At 38.6% G+C, this 17,445-nt stretch overlaps 1 protein-coding gene across 1 annotated transcript in view; it reads left to right on the top strand.

The window, feature by feature from the left end:
* The window catches only part of LOC121387545 (beta-mannosidase-like), a 33,390-nt gene extending 19,507 nt beyond the window's left edge, over nt 1-13,883 (top strand). Inside the window, exons 14-17 of the mRNA XM_041518703.1 lie at nt 6,432-6,579; nt 7,568-7,896; nt 10,004-10,186; nt 13,384-13,883. Of these exons, the coding sequence (XP_041374637.1) occupies nt 6,432-6,579; nt 7,568-7,896; nt 10,004-10,186; nt 13,384-13,626 (903 nt within the window). The 3' untranslated portion in view covers nt 13,627-13,883. The remainder of the gene's footprint in view (nt 1-6,431; nt 6,580-7,567; nt 7,897-10,003; nt 10,187-13,383) is intronic.
* The last annotated feature ends 3,562 nt before the right edge of the window (nt 13,884-17,445 follow it).

Here is a 17,445-nt window from a genome sequence, read left to right as displayed (position 1 = left end):
TGAGACAATACCTGACACAGTTGAGACAATACTTTACTCAGGTGAGACAATACCTGACACAGGTGAGAAAATACCTGACACAGGTGAGACGATACCTGACACAGGTGAGACGATACCTGACACAGGTGAGACGATACCTGACACAGGTGAGACAATATCTTACGCAGGTGAGACAATACCTGACACAGTTGAGACAATACTTTACACAGGTGAGACAATACCTGACACAGTTGAGACAATATTTTACACAGGTGAGACAATACCTGACACAGTTGAGACAATACTTTACACAGGTGAGACAATACCTGACACAGGTGAGACAATATCTTACACAGGTGAGACAATATCTTACACAGGTGCGACAATACCTGACACAGTTGAGACAATACTTTACACAGGTGAGACAATACTTTACACAGGTGAGACAATACCTGACACAGTTGAGACAATACTTTACGCAGGTGAGACAATACTTTACACAGGTGAGACAATACCTGACACAGGTGAGACAATACTTTACACAGGTGAAAACGATACTTTACACAGGTGAGACAATACCCGACACAGGTGAGACAATACTTTACACAGGTGAGACAATACTTTACACAGGTGAGACAATACCTGACACAGGTGAGACAATACTTTACACAGGTGAAAACGATACTTTACACAGGTGAGACAATACCTGACACAGGTGAGACAATACCTGACACAGTTGAGACAATACTTTACACAGGTGAGACAATACTTTACACAGGTGAGACAATACCTGACACAGGTGAGACAATACTTTACACAGGTGAAAACGATACTTTACACAGGTGAGACAATACCTGACACAGTTGAGACAATATTTTACACAGGTGAGACAATACCTGACACAGTTGAGACAATACTTTACACAGGTGAGACAATACCTGACACAGGTGAGACAATATCTTACACAGGTGAGACAATATCTTACACAGGTGCGACAATACCTGACACAGTTGAGACAATACTTTACACAGGTGAGACAATACTTTACACAGGTGAGACAATACCTGACACAGTTGAGACAATACTTTACGCAGGTGAGACAATACTTTACACAGGTGAGACAATACCTGACACAGGTGAGACAATACTTTACACAGGTGAAAACGATACTTTACACAGGTGAGACAATACCCGACACAGGTGAGACAATACTTTACACAGGTGAGACAATACTTTACACAGGTGAGACAATACCTGACACAGGTGAGACAATACTTTACACAGGTGAAAACGATACTTTACACAGGTGAGACAATACCTGACACAGGTGAGACAATACCTGACACAGTTGAGACAATACTTTACACAGGTGAGACAATACTTTACACAGGTGAGACAATACCTGACACAGGTGAGACAATACTTTACACAGGTGAAAACGATACTTTACACAGGTGAGACAATACCTGACACAGGTGAGACAATACCTGACACAGGTGAGACAATACTTTACACACGTAAAAACACCGTACACAGGTGGGGCGGGGCGTAGTTCAGTGGTAAAACGTTCGCTTGATGCGCGGTCGGTCTAGGATCGATCCCTATCGGTGGGCCCATTTGGGTTATTTCTCGCTCCAGCCAGTGCACCACGACTGGTATATCAAAGGCCGTGGTATGTGCTCTCCTGTCTGTGGGATGGCGCATATAAAAGATGTCTTTCTGCTAATCGAAAAAGAGTAGCCCATGACGTGGCGACAGCGGGTTTCCTCTCTCAATATCTGCGTGGTCCTTAACCATATGTTCGACGCCATATAACCATAAATAAAATGTGTTGAGTGCATCGTTAAATAAAACATTTCCTTTCTTCCTTCCTTCCGTACTCAAGTAGGCATTGGCATTTAACCATGATTTTATATTGCGGGCCAACCACATTGGGAATAAATGTATGAATGAATGGATGAATGAATGAATGAATGAACAAAGGTAAGTACAAGGATATGAATGTTTACAACACGAGGCTAGTAGGTACAGGGTTCGCAGCTCGGTACCGGCTCCCATCCAGAGCGAGTTTTAACGACTCAATGAGTAGTTGTAAGGCCACTACACCCTCTTCTCTCTCACTAACCACTAACTAAACTAACAACTAACCCACTGTCCTGGACAGACAGCCTAGATAGCTGAGGTATGTGCCCAGGACAGCGTGCTTGAACCTTAATTGGATATAAGCATGAAAATAAGTTGAAATAAGTGACTGTTTACATTTGAAATAAAAATTATATAATTGTGTAAAACTAGTGTAAAGAGCCGTGGCGAAAAGTACAATGCAACACAAAAATCAAGGTAAGTATAATTTTTAAAGTTTGTAAACACTTTAAAATTAAATCTGGGCTGAATTTGAAATATTCTACCAAATTTTTGTCACAAAATAAACCTTTTTTCGGCAGCTCCAGATGATTACATTCCTCCAAAATGTGGTGGTGCACACTCAACGTATACTGGCAGTAGTCACACTGTAGAGGGTGCTTCTTCACAACTAATGTGTCAAATATGTATGGCCGATGCGGACACGACACAAGACTACCTCATCTTTCCTGCACCGCCTGTAGGAGGACTGTCACTATCACAGGACTGTCTTGACAGAATGAAGCTTGTTCTCAACCGCATCGGCCAATCATCTTGCCAAGTCGAAAAGATATATCGGTTAATATGATGTTTACAATCACTGTATGGGGCACCAACACTGGTGTGGGGTAAAATTCAAAGCAGACTTGCCAACAGATTCCGCCTTTTCTATGCCTACTATGTACATTGGGAGGCCAACCACAATGTCTGTGGGTCGTGTTATTGGGCGACTGGAAAAAAGAAAAAGAAAATATCACACACACACACACACACACACACACACACACACACACACACACACACACACACACACACACACACACACTTACATCCTCTGTCTAATACTTAACACATGTAAGACAGTACATAGGCGATATAATACCTTTGGGTGTCAAACACTTGGTAATTCTAACATAGTCTAACCCCGCTACCTTACTTCCATTAGTAGCAAGGGATCATTTATATGCAGGTCAGGTCAGGTCAGAGTGTTTAACGTGCATATTCAGAGCAAGCTGTTGTAGTGCACACCTGTCCTGGGCACAGGTGCTGACCTCGGCCGGTTCCTCCGCCCAGGACAGGAAAGGTTTAGAAGTGCAAGGGAGCACCAGCAGCCAGACTGGAATCAGTAGTGGGCGGGAGACAATTTTTGTGCTATTGAATTTTTAATATCCCATAGAATTAAGTCAAAAGGAAAGTAGTGCAAACAATTTTGAAGGAATTTTGGCACATTTTTCAACGGTTCATTGAAAGAAACAGGTGGGTGAGAGAGGGGACCGCCTGCGCTGGCAAGTGCAAGAGAGCACCAGCAGCCCGACCGGAAGCCGGTAACTCCATCCACGGACTTTTATATATAAGTCGTGGTGCACTGGCTGGAATGAGAAATAGCCCAATGGGTCCACCGACGGTGATCGATCCCAGACCGACCGCGCCTCACGCGAGAGCTACTTACCATTGGGCTTCGTGCCGCCTCTATCAGTGGAACATGGAATGTCTTGTGATCTGTCACGTTGTCTGTTGTGTGAGATGTATCACGGTCGCTGTTTATTAGCATCATAATCCATTGATCAGTCAAGACGCAGCTTGCCTTGAGGTTTGTGGTAGCATGCAAAGCCGGTCCGAGGAAATATTTTAGAGAGAAGACCAAGGGCAAAAGAGTATATGGATCAATTACTTGAAAAGGGCACTTCAATTCAAAGTGTAACCAAATTATTTTTTTAAAAGGTGCACTACACTTTTTTATTATTTTTTTTTAGAGGGACGGGGTTCCCTATTCCGCTCCTTTGGAACCGCCTCTGGGTACATGCAGTACACTTTACAACCGAAATGGTACAAGAAATGATCAGATAAATTGAAATTTACATAACCATATATTCGTTTTATTTAACAACGCGCTCAACACATTTTATTTACGGTTATATGGCGTCAGACATATGGATAAGGACCACACATATATTGAGAGAGGAAACCCGCTGTCGCTACTTCATGGGCTATTCTTTTCGATTAGCAGCAAGGGATCTTTTATATACACCATCCCACAGACAGTGTAGTACATACCACGGTCTTTGATATGCTAGTCGTGGTGCACTGGCTGGAACGAGCAATAGCCCAATGGGCCCACCGACGGGGATCGATCCCACACCGACCGCGCATCGAGAGAGCGCTCTACCACTGGGCTACGTCATGTTTGAAATTATGCGTTTCGGTAATTTACGTTGTGAATACCGTGTATCTTGCTGCGAAATGTGATACAACAAATGCGTTAGGTTTTATTCTTATGCTAGTGTCAAACTACCAACTGCCAGCACAAAGTTGGCCAACTTTCTGCTCTCGCGACTTCTACGACTGTCCAGCTGCTAGTCTGTGCACTCTTACAACTCGACTCTCGTCGTATACAACTCCTACAACCGATTAGTTGTTAATCTGAACGCATTCATCATAAGATACAACGCAGCCGTCGAGTTGGCCAACTTCGTCGTTACAGTTAATAGCCTGGTCTAGTTAATTATCCATTGTACTACTAGTATATCGGTTGATAATTGTACTGGCAGTCCTCACAACTCTCTAGGGTAAACAGCGTATTTGCTGCGAATCATTGGCTTGTGAGCGCAGTAGACACTGATCTATTGTGGCCAGTCAAGAACTAGAGGTGTTGATGATGCTTTAGATTAGAAATGTCCGAATGAACACTTCGTGGCCTTGAAACAGCACACGCAATTCTATTGTTCTCAGTTTATAAGTCCGACACATTTCGGTTGTAGCATTCCCAAACTAATTTTTAATGTTTTGCATATACCATAGTTTGACACCCAGTAGCCGATATATTTTTCGTGCTGGGGTGTCGTTAAACATTCATTCATTCATTCATTCATTCATTCATTCATGCATTCCCAAACCAATTTATTCGAAGACATACCCAGTATGATCAGGTCAGGGTTTTTGCCAGAGGGTACGGAAGGTAAAATTGCGTTCGCTAAAATCTCGAAAATTAAAGGGACATACCCTAGTTTCAACCCAGTTAATGTACAAACCTGTAACACATTTGGACAAAGTTACAGTGAACCATGAATCTGTGACTTTGAAATGGTAAAATACTCTAAAAAAAAATAGACTAAAACTTGACTCCATAACAGTTACTTTTCAGACGCACATGCATTTTTAAAAATATGAGAAATGCATTTTGTGATATTAAAAAGACCAGGATGACCAAAAACACTTTAAATATGAGGAAATGGATAATCTAAACAATAAAATCTAAGTAACGTATGATTTCAGTTCTCAAAAACGGCTCTAATAGTAAAAAATATGCCTTAGTAGTTAAAAACTAGGGTATGTCCCTTTAATGAATATATATTGTTTAATGTTTAGATAGATGAAAGTATGAGATCTGCTGTTTAAAATTTGTCAAAGTACATACAATGCAGTGTTTAATTTTAAATAAATTTCCAACCCATAACTAACCAGTAGGGATACTTATAGTTTATTTTGTTTTTTATTATGTACCCTTAAATTATTTTCTATCAGAAAGCCTAAACATTTTTCAAAATGTCATGGACTCAAGTTTATTTCATTTCATAATTATAGCCAGCAAAACATAAAAAGACAAGCCAATACTCTCTCTCTCTCTCTCTCTCTCTCTCTCTCTCTCTCTCTCTCTCTCTCTCTCTCTCTCTCTCTCTCTCTCTCTCTCTCTCTCTCTCTCTCTCTCTCTCTCCCATGCGTGTGCTGTAACCTCACCGTGGTGCAGGGGTGTAACATTCTCTTTGAGAATGGCCAATACAGCACAAAATTGAAGTTTTTAGTAATATTCAGTATCCGTAAAATTATGTGATATTTGTGTTTTTGCACAGTTCTTTACACTGTTTTTGTTTAAGTCTTGAATTTTTATATTGATCTTGATCATCACTTTATTTATTTGCATTAATATAGTTTGACACCCAATAGCCGATGTATTTTTCGTGCTGGGGTGTCGTTAAACATTCATTCATTCATTCTCTCTCTCTCTCTCTCTCTTCCTGCATCCCTCCCTCCCTCCCTCCCTCCCTCTCTCTCTCTCTCTCTCTCTCTCTCTCTCTCTCTCTCTCTCTCTCTCTCTCTCTCTCTCTCTCTCTCTCTCTCTCGCTCTCTCTCTCTCTCTCTGTATGTATGTATGTATGTATATATATCTTTCTCTCTCTGTGTGTGTGGTGTGTGTGTGTGTGTGTGCGTGCGCGTAATATTTATATGGACAGACAAAAACTATGGAAATTATAGTTGACAATTTCAAAGCAGCGAGAGTTATTGTTTAGTTCAAATTTCGTAATTGATTTCATCTAATTTTCAAATCAATTTAGATCAATCAAGCCGAGTCGATTAGGACGGAAGCAGAACATTACCGCCGCTGGCAAACCGACTTGATGCCTGATGGAAGAGGATTAACAATGGGCGCCCTCTACTGGCAATTAAATGACATCTGGCAAGCTCCATCATGGGCTTCTATTGGTAAGTTTTCCCCAGTCCAGTTTCTGTGTGGCGTTTCCTTCCCTGCTCTGCTCTAGAAATAGTATATTTAGCTATTCAGTAGCAGTTCTGAATTAGTAGTTCAGGCTAAAAAAAAAAAAAAATCATATTGATTCAAATTGTAAATTGTAACATGGTCGTTATGGCCTGTAGTTGGCAAGTTGGCAACTGTTTCTTTTCTTTTTCTTTTTTGATTTTAATTTTATTGACAGGCATTTTTAAACAAAATTAAGTTAATCATAATATTAATCCATATCTTACTCTTGTGCAAATTATTATTTTGTTACAATGTGTTTATTTTTTCAATCGTGGAAAGGACATTTTGACAAAGTTGTCATTCATTTCAAAAACGTTATAGTTTGTTTTGTTTAACGACACTACTAGAGTACATTGACTTACTAATCATCGGCTACTGGATGTCAGACATTTGGTAATTTGATATATAGTCTTAGAAAGGAAACCCACTACATTTTTCAATTAGTAGGAAGTGATTTTTTATATACACCATCCCACAAACAGAATAGCACATACCACGTCCTTTGATGTTACAGTCGTGATGCACTGACTGGAACGTCCCGTCCCTTATACTTTCCATGAATCACTATTAGGTACCTCGTTTTACGGTATAAGAGGACTGCCACTCCATAGGACATCCTTTACAGGTCGTCACCGCCTGTAGAAGGACTGCCACTCCAAAGACTAGTTTAATAAATCAGAATTTGCATAAGGCAGGCTAAGAGTTCATTGGAATATCATACTACCTGTTATAAAGTTGTTTCCATTTTGTTTGGAAAACTTTGTTTTTGACAATACTTATGAAAACAACCATTTAATGGGTTTTTAATTGTAGCATCGTTTACCATTGCTCAAAGTCAAATACCCGCCTTTGAATTGTTTGTCTCAGTCAGAAATCACTGAATTAGATCCATATTAAATAGTATATTTATTTATTTATTTATTTATATTACAGATTACGAAGGGAAGTGGAAAATGTTACACTATTACGCGAGGAAATTCTTTTCTCCGACACTGATCTCTCCGTACATTGCCAGTGGTAATCTGAGTGTGTCTGTGGTTGTTGATGAAGTCCCGGTTCTCGAGGTTCGAGACTCGGCGACGGGCAATCTACGATTTCAACCCGATTCTTCATTTGTTCAGATGCTACACAGTGAGTTCCTGCGATCAGAGGCAGTCCACCTGATGTCCAAAGTCGACTCTGTTACCACTGGTCAACTGGTCATTCAGATGTATTCCTGGGACAGTTTCACTGCTTTGAAAACGTGGGAAATTCCCTTTAAGGTAGACATTTCAAGTGGTATATTAAGTTCGTATTAAACATCATATTCCCACACTAGTAGACTGTTAAAGTTTGTTTTGTTCAACGACATCACTAGAGCACATTGATTAATAAATCATTGATAATTTTGACATATAGTCTTAGAGAGGACACCCAATACATTTTCCCATTTTTATAGGATAGCACATACCACGGCCTTTGATATACCAGTCGTGATGCACTGGCTGGAATGAGAAATATCCCAATGTGCCTACCAACGGGGATCGATCCCAAACCGACCGCGCATCAGGCGAGCACTTTACCACTGGGCTACGTCCCGCCCCCATTAGTAGACAGTCACGGGTATGTCATGAGAAGGTTGCGACTGCCCCCATGAATCACTGTCAGATTGTTGTGTCTATAGGAGGACTGCCATTCCCAGAACGATACATTCTTCCTACTTTAAAACTTCATAAGATTCCCACTCCCCGGAGTTATATACTGTTTATAGTTTAAAGTGAATAGGAGGACTGTCATGTCAAAGACTAGTTTGACAAGTCTAAATCTGCACAAGACAAATATCAAGGGATATTTAGACAGTTGTGATGGCATACCTTCCACATTTTGGTGGAGTGCAATAATCTGAGAGAAACTAGAAAAGATATATGTGATAAAATTATTTCGATTCCATCCTGAACTTTTGTTGCAATTTCTTCATGATATTGAAGTTTATTCTAAATTTTAATTTTACCTATCTGTGATATTTGTATTTTGTGTTTTAAAGGGACATTCCTGAGTTTACTGCAATGTTTTAAGATGTTATCGACTAATAAAATAATTCTACGATAAAACTTACATATTAAATATATTTTCTTGTTTAGAATATTAGTGGCTGTATATTAAACGTGTTTCTGATCGTTCTAATATTTGTACTATGTTAATTTTCATTATATTTCCTAAAGTATTTTTTTTTGTACGCACGAAATTATTTGAAGACAAAATCCAGTTTGGGCTTCTTACAAATATTAAGACGACCAGAAACGCATTGAATATACAGACACTGATATTCTAAACCAGAAAATATATTTAATATGTAAGTTTAATCGTAGAACTATTTTATTAGTCGGAAACATCTTACAATGCAGCAAACTCGGGAATGTCCCTTTAATGTAACTTTTGAATTTTTATATTGATGTTGTTCATCACTTAATTTTTGCATGTACACATGTACCATAGTTTAACACCCAATAGCCTGGGGTGTCGTTAAACATTCGTTCATTCATTTATTCCCTTTGCTGTTGAAACCCTTGATTAAATCACCTCGTAGTCTGACATTATATGGGTCCAAAAGAGTCAAACCAATTTGATGAAAACTATAAATAAAATATGTTACTCGTGTATGACTTATTATCCTCCTGATCCCAATGCCTGAAAGGCTTTAAAGGGACATGCCTGAGTTTGCTGCATTATAAGATGTTTCCGACTAATAAAATAGTTCTACGATTAAACTTACATAGTGAATATATTTTCTTGCTTAGAATATTAGTGTCTGTATATTCAATGTGTTTCTGGTCTTCTTAATATTTGTAAGAAGCCCAAACTGGATTTTGTCTTCAAATAATTTCCTACGTACGAAAAAAAAAATATTGTAAGAAATAAAATGAAATTTAACCTAGTATAAATATTACGATTAAAAACACGTTTAATATACACCCACTAATATTTATATATTTATTTGATATGTAATTACAATCTTAAAAAGTTTCTGTTAGTCGATAACATCTTAAAAATTGCAGCAATCTCAGGAATGTCCCTTTGATTTTAATGCCCCTCAAATGACGAGTTTCTACCCGTTGAAAGGATATAAATCTGAACGCCAAAACCGTAATACATGATCAGGTCATCTCTCCGGACAATGCAGTCGAATCGGCATTTGTCAAAATAGTGGTTGATTCCACGCGAAAATTATTGCTTTCGTATGTGTTCCTTAAATATAAAAAATGTATGCTTTTTGATATTTTACCTCGGTTTAAAAGTAATTTTTCTATAAAAAAACCCATAGTCAGATTTATGATATGATGTAGTCATCTATTTTATTCAAATGCGTATACTTATGATCATTGGTTTCAGCTCTACAGATCTGCTGAGGTGGTGTTCACGAAAAGCATGGCGGACATGATGAAGGAGGCTGGCTGTATCCGCGAACAGAAATGCTTCTTCTATCTGTACAAGGAACACGACAGCCAATCACCGACCTGGTTACCAATGTCATATATGAAAGATGTTCAGGGATTGGCCAAAGCACATATATCGGTAGGTTCAGCTTTTAAAATCAGTTTAGGGCACATTTAGTGGTTAATTTTCAAAAAGCTCACAAAATAAAGGCCGACATGATTAATGCGGTTTAATGTTTTGAATCAACTGGCCTCATTGGTGGAGTGTTTAGTCCCACAGGTCTAATGAAGGAAGGAAATGTTTTATTTAACGATGCACTCAACACTTTTTATTTACGGTTATACGATTGAGGACCACACGGATATTGAGAGAGGAAACCCGTTGTCGCCACTTCATGGGCTACTCTTTACAATTAGCAGCAAGGGATCTTTTTTATGCACCATCCCACAGACAGGATAACACATACCACGGCCTTTGATATGCCAGTCCCAGACCCAGATCACCCCGGCTCTATAATGAGTGCACAGCTTTAGGTATCTCGCTACTATTGTTTTTACATACAGACATTAGCCTATGTAGCAAGTAAACCGGAATTACAATGTTTACTTTAAATCTTTGTTTTATTATTGAAAACATATTTTATTGTATATTATGTATATTATATATACAAACGTATTGGGCACAAGTTATCCAACTTAGGAGGCCCTCTCTTAATTACAAAAATTTTACGACAATGGTGACTACAATTGTTAATGTTTAATGTATTTGTGAACATGCTCAACTATTTGTTTATGACAAATTAAAGTATGTAGGAAAATGCTATCACGCCATACCTTTTTTGTTTTTTACCTTAAATCTTAGAAGAAGAGCGTAGCCTCTGTAACATCGTTCTACTTTTTAAAATAAGGTTTGCCAACTGGAGATTGAAATTTTACTACTTTTTACTCCGAGGGTTCCGTAAAGGAAAGCAACTACCATTCAATCTCAGTAGACAGGAACCACAGGGACTACTTGGTATAACATTCAGTTCTAGAAGCAGGAACGAACCCTGTGTTTATAGGAGTAACGAAGTTAGACCTTTTGCAACACACAACAATCAAATCAGTTCTGATTCCAACAAAATAATGTAAAAACAAGTTTCCTATCAGCCTATATAGCTCCACTATTTAATTATCAATTTTGTCAATAGTAGATAATTTATTAATTTGTAAAGACCACCTTAGAAAATACATGTGTCAAATTTAAGAATCTTTGGCATTTTTCAATGTAAAATGTTTATTTAATTTTTTCAAATTTAGTAAAAATTCAAAAAATATATATTTCTGAGTTTGTGAAGACTCCCAGAGAATCATAGTACCAAGTGTCAGAACTATCTGATAAAAACTCTAGGACAAAACAGACTTTAAAATATTCAATTAAAATTTTTAAAAGATCTCTTTATTAGTTTGTGAAGACATCCCCTGAAAATACTTATACTAAGATTTAGAACCATACAATCAAACATCTAGTAGAAGATAGACTTTTAAATTTTCAGTATTAAATTTCCAATTAAAATGTTTAAATTTAATAAAATTTCACAAATTCAAAATTGCCTAAATATGTCTGTTAGTTTATGTGGACTGACCAAAGAATCACAGTTCCAAGTTTCAGAACAATCCGTTTAAAACTCTTAGAAGAAGATAGACTTTCAAATTTTCAGTTTACATTTTAAAAACATTTACAAAAAATTCACAAATACAAATGCACCACGACTGGCATATCAAAGGCCGTGTTATGTACTACCCTGTCTGTGGGATGGTGCATATAAAAGATCCCTTGATGCTAATCGAAAAGAATAGCCCATGAAGTGGAGACAGCGGGTTTCCTCTCAATATCTGTGTGGTCCTTAACCAAATGTCTGACGTCATATAACCGTAAATAAAATGTGTTGAGTGCGTCGTTAAATAAAACATTTCCTTCCTTCCTTCCTTTTAGTTTGTGGAGCATGCCTTAGGGGATCACTGTACCACATTTCAGAATAATTCAATTAAAACTGTAGGTTAAAATAGACTTTAAAGGTACATTCTTGAGTTTGCTGCATTGTTAGATGTTTCCGACTAATAAAATATTTCTACGATTAAACTTACATATTAAATATATTTTCTTGTTTAGAATATTAATGTCTGTATATTCAATGTGTTTCTGGTCGTCTTGATATTTGTAAGAAGCCCAAACTGTATTTTGTCTTCAAATAATTTCATTCGTATGAAAAAACTATATTTTAGGAAATAAAATGAAATTTAACCTAGTACAACTATTAGAACGATCAGAAACACATTTAATATACAGCCACTAATATTTTATGCAGAAAAATATATTTGATATGTAATTACAATCGTTAAAAAGTCTTTGTTAGTCGATGACATCTTTAAAATTGCAACAAACTCAGGAATGTCCCTTTAAAGGAACAGTTGTTGGCCGGACGCTGGACAAATCGGTATTAGAAAAGCTCCGCTGATGAACATCATGGCGAGGCTCATTCATCATGGCGATGCTAAAAAGGGGTACTTTTCCCAATGGAACTGTTTGCTCATTGGCAGAAATAGCGGTATGATCCCATAAAGGAAGGTATATAGACCGCTATATTGACTTCTTTTTCACTAACCATTAACAACTAACCACTATACTCTTTCCCTCGACATTTTAGATAATTGAGATGTGATCAGGACATGATGTGTGAATTTTAGTTGAACGTACCGCTAAAAAAACCAAAAAAACCCCCACCGAATGATAGCAAAGATGAGCGAAACAGATTATAATAGGTTATGTTTACTTTAAAGGGACATTCCTGAGTTTGCTGCATTGTTAGATGTTTCCGACCAAAAAACTAGTTCTACGATTAAACTTACATATTAAATATATTTTCTTGTTTAGAATATCAGTGTCTGTATATTCAATGCGTTTCTGGTCGTCTTAATATTTGTAAGAAGCCCAAACTGGATTTTGTCTTCAAATAATTTCGTACGTACAAAAAAATATAAATTAAGAAATAAAATGAAATTTAACCTAGTACAACAATTAGAACGATCAGAAACACATTTAATATACAGCCACTAATATTTTATGAAGAAAATTATATTTGTTATGTAATTACAATCGTTAAAAAGTCTGTTAGTCAATAACGTCTTAAAACTTGCAGCAAACTCAGGAATGTCCCTTTAAATAATTTTTCAAAAGGAATTAATTTCTACAGCATTGGTGAACATGACCTTCATGTATCAAAACATGTTTCTATATTTACCGCCACCTTTTAAATCCACTACGGTATTATCCTAAATTCCACCAACTAATTTCAGATTACCACAGTCACACAGACGTCACCTACTGAGTTTGAAATAATACTGTCGTCCAATCGAATTGCTCCTTACGTCTGGTTGGATGCCTACAAAGTGAAAGGCCGATTCTCCGACAACGGGTTTCTGATGATGAAAGCACGGACGTCTGTTAAATACACATCATGGGAACCAGTGGAACTTATCAAGTTCACACAGTCTTTGAGTGTTAAATCTTTATTGGATGTGTACAATCATTTCAGTTAATTAATTAATTGTTCTATAAATTATACATTAAAATGATCACAGAAGCAAATATAATGTAAAATATGGTATAAACATGTAAATATTTGTTTGTAGTCAATTAAAAACGTCTTTTAATAAAACAGTGTTTGACTTTACAGTCAATCAATCAATCAATAAAATATTTACATGCTCCTATACCACGAAGGTTTCGAGCATGTCTATCCCAGGTTCGGCCACCGGATGCCAGTAGTTCAACCTGGGACAGCACAATTACTGGGGCAATTTTGATATTTAAACAAACAGGGAAAAAGGACTTTACAATAAATAATTTTTTGCGTTATTTTCCCAAACAATATTTAATATACAGCAAACAACTAACAATTTGTAACGCAAATTTAGATCGGGCAGTCCTAAATATAAATATATTTTAATTTTTTTTTTAAATATATTAATTAGCCCTCAAAATAGGGGTGGCAGGTGACTAGGAGGTTAGGCTTCAGCCACAGGAGGGTTTTTTAATAGGGGGATATGTTTTACTTAGGGGCACCCATCGTATTGGGGACTTCGGTGTGGCCGAACCGGGGAAAGCTCCGGGGGGGGGGGAGGGGCAGTCCCCCGGACAAACCTAACAACCCTTACGGCCAAAACCGCCTACGCCTACCGCCCTAACCATCTTCCGGTGGAGTATCCCCCACCCACCCAGCACCCCCCCCCCCCCCGGCCAACCCAACCGTCGTGCCCTCCAGTCTCGGTGCCCCCATCCTTAGGGGCACCCATCGTATTGGGGACTTCGGTGTGGCCGAAACCGGGGAAGGTTCCGGGGGGGGGGGGAGGGGCAGTCCCCCGGACAAACCTAACAACTCTTACGGCCAAAACCGCCTACGCCTACCGCCCTAACCATCTTCCGGTGACTTTACAGATGTGTTTTATTAGTAACCAACTGCAAGCGCCCTCACCCGTTGGATTATCACACTACCGGTAATCGAGAACATGTGGCTCTTACCCCTGTTCTCCCCTTACTCCACTAAAGTCTGAACCATATTGTTAACAACAGAGGCGGATCTAGCGGGGGGGGGGGGGGGAGGAACCCGCCCACCCCCTACATTTTGCGATAGTTATGGTTTTATTATACAAATGTATATTAATTTTCATTTTTTTACGATCCCCCTCCAAACCTCCTTCTAAGTTCCTGTGGCATTCCACCTCATATCACAGGCCCTCCCCCCCCCCCCCCAAAATGGATTTTCTGGATCCGCCACTGAACAACTACGATAAATTACTTCCCTACCTGGAATTACCGATGGATTTCCCCCACATTTTGTCCAGACAGAAATCGTGAACAAATCATTACACAAAAAAAAAAAAAAAAAAAAAAAAAAGTTTGTTTTGTTTAACGACAACCACTAGAGCAACCGGCCTCGGTGGCGTCGTGGCAGGCCATCGGTCTACAGGCTGGTAGGTACTGGGTTCGGATCCCAGTCGAGGCATGGGATTTTTAATCGAGATACCGACTCCAAACCCCGAGTGAGTGCTCCGCAAGGCTCAATGGGTAGGTGTAAACCACTTGCACCGACCAGTGATCCATAACTGGTTCAAAAAATAAAAGATCCCTTGCTGCCTGTCGTAAAAAAGCGTTTGTTTTGTTTAACGACAACCACTAGAGCACATTGATTTATTAATCATCGGTTATTGGATGTCAAACATTTGGTAATTTCGACAGAAATATTTAAAATATTAAATCACGTATACGTTATTTAATATTTAATATATTTCTGTCAAAATGTGGGGGAAATCTAACGGTAAATAAAGGTGAAAGAGTAATTTATCGTAGTTCTTAACAATGTGGTTCTGACTATTGTCACGGTTGAGTGCTCGCCTGAGGTGCCTGCGTCGCAGGATCGAATCACCTCAGTGGATCAATTCAACTGATTGGTGGGGTTTTTTCTCGTTCCAGCCAGTGCACCACGACTGGTATATCAAAGGCCGTGGCATGTGCTATCCTGTCTTTGGGATGGTGCATATAAAAGATCCTTTACTGCATTAGGAAAAATGTAGCGGGTTTCCTCTGATGACTACGTGTCAGAATTACCAAATGTTTGACATCCAATAGCCGATGATTAATTAATCAATGTGCTCCAGTGGTGTCGTTAAACAAAACAAACTTTAACTGACTATAGTGACGACCCTGTGTCTGTGTGTGCATGTATGTATGTATATACACTGAGCACTACCTATCTTGCTGCCGCATAGTTTGGGCACAAAATGTATATACGTGTATTTCACATATCCATCGTCAATAATGACAATCAACAAATGACATTAGTATAAAGTGAGAAGCTCGTTTTATTGCGACACCATTGAGCAATATTATTATTATCATTATTACTACTATCCACGTGTTCACTTCAGAATCGGCCGTAAAATCGTTTGAGTAAAACATACTCGCTGGGTTCTTCATTCACTCTCATAACACTTCTCTTGCACAGGTTACAGCAGTATCGGTTAGCGTTCCTACTGTGTATGCAACAACTGCAGCCCATCATCCGCTTGGAGCGCTGGCTAGTGTATTCCGGGTTCGATAGGTAGTTCGAATTTGAGTAGTACTGGTCGGGAAATATGGATGCGGCAGATAGGCAGAACATCACGGCGAGTGTGACGACCATCAGACAAAGGGAGTTCCAGTTTTGTGGAAACATTCTGAAAGAAATAGTGTAACTGTGAATATAAAGAAACATGGAGAGGTGGAGAGAGAGAGAGAGAGAGAGAGAGAGAGAGAGAGAGAGAGAGAGAGAGAGAGAGAGAGAGAGAGAGAGAGAGAGAGAGAGAGAGAGAGAGAGAGAGAGAGAGAGAGAGAGAGAGAGAGAGAGGGAGGGAGGGGACAGAAGCGGTGGGGGAAGGGACACATAATACATATAGACCGAGATTGAGAAACATCGAGATTGAGAAACATAATATTATATTAACTGGAATATTGGTTTTAAATATGAACGCAAGGAACGTGAAAAAAAGTCTGTTTTGTTCATATTGATTTATTAATTATCGGCTATTGGTGTCAAACATTTGTTAATTCTGACAGAATTCGCTAAATTTTTTCCATTAGTAGTAAAGGATCTTTTATATGCACCATCCCACAGACATGATAGCACATACCACAACTTTTGGTATACCAGTCGTGCTGCAGACAGATCGACAGAGACAGACAAACAGTCAGAAAGATAAACAGACAGACGGGGAAAGAGAGGAGAGAAAAACTGAGATAGAGAAATATATGACAACGGGATTGTTGGAACTAAATGTTAGTGCTAAACCAAATAACTTCCGGCTGGGTCAAAGTTCAAGGTGCACTTTTGATAGAAAAGTGAACACCACAAGTCCTGTGATTGTTGATAAATGTGTGTTAGTTGTAACATGTGGGCAAAAAATGCATGCAAATTTATTTCATCTAGTACCAAAGTGTCAAGTAACTTTGTGCTTGAAACATGTATGGTGTTTCTGTAAAAAAAAAAAAAAAAAAAAGGTACTCGAATTCTGTGCGGAACTAGGGTAGTCATAGACGCTACCCGTTATCTCAGAAATTAGCAGCTTGACCCCCAATTGTTTCTGATTCACTTTAAGGGTGAGAGGTGGTAGTATTTATATCCGTGGCGTTTATATTTATTGATACGTTGCATGTAGGAGTTTTAGCCACATATGTTACTATTGTCGTGTATTGGATTTGATACTGGATTGAAAATAGTCTCCTACGTAAATCCATGCCTACTGGGCGGGATTTAGCTCAGTCGGTTGAGTTGTCGCTTGAGGTGCTTGCGTCGCAGGGTCGAACCACCTCGATGGAGCCAT

This window comes from Gigantopelta aegis, chromosome 2 (assembly GCF_016097555.1).
Source record: "Gigantopelta aegis isolate Gae_Host chromosome 2, Gae_host_genome, whole genome shotgun sequence".
Taxonomy (NCBI): Eukaryota; Metazoa; Mollusca; class Gastropoda; order Neomphalida; family Peltospiridae; genus Gigantopelta; species Gigantopelta aegis.
The sequence above is the reverse complement of the archived record's forward strand: the minus strand, read 5'-3'. Positions and strand labels throughout refer to the sequence as shown.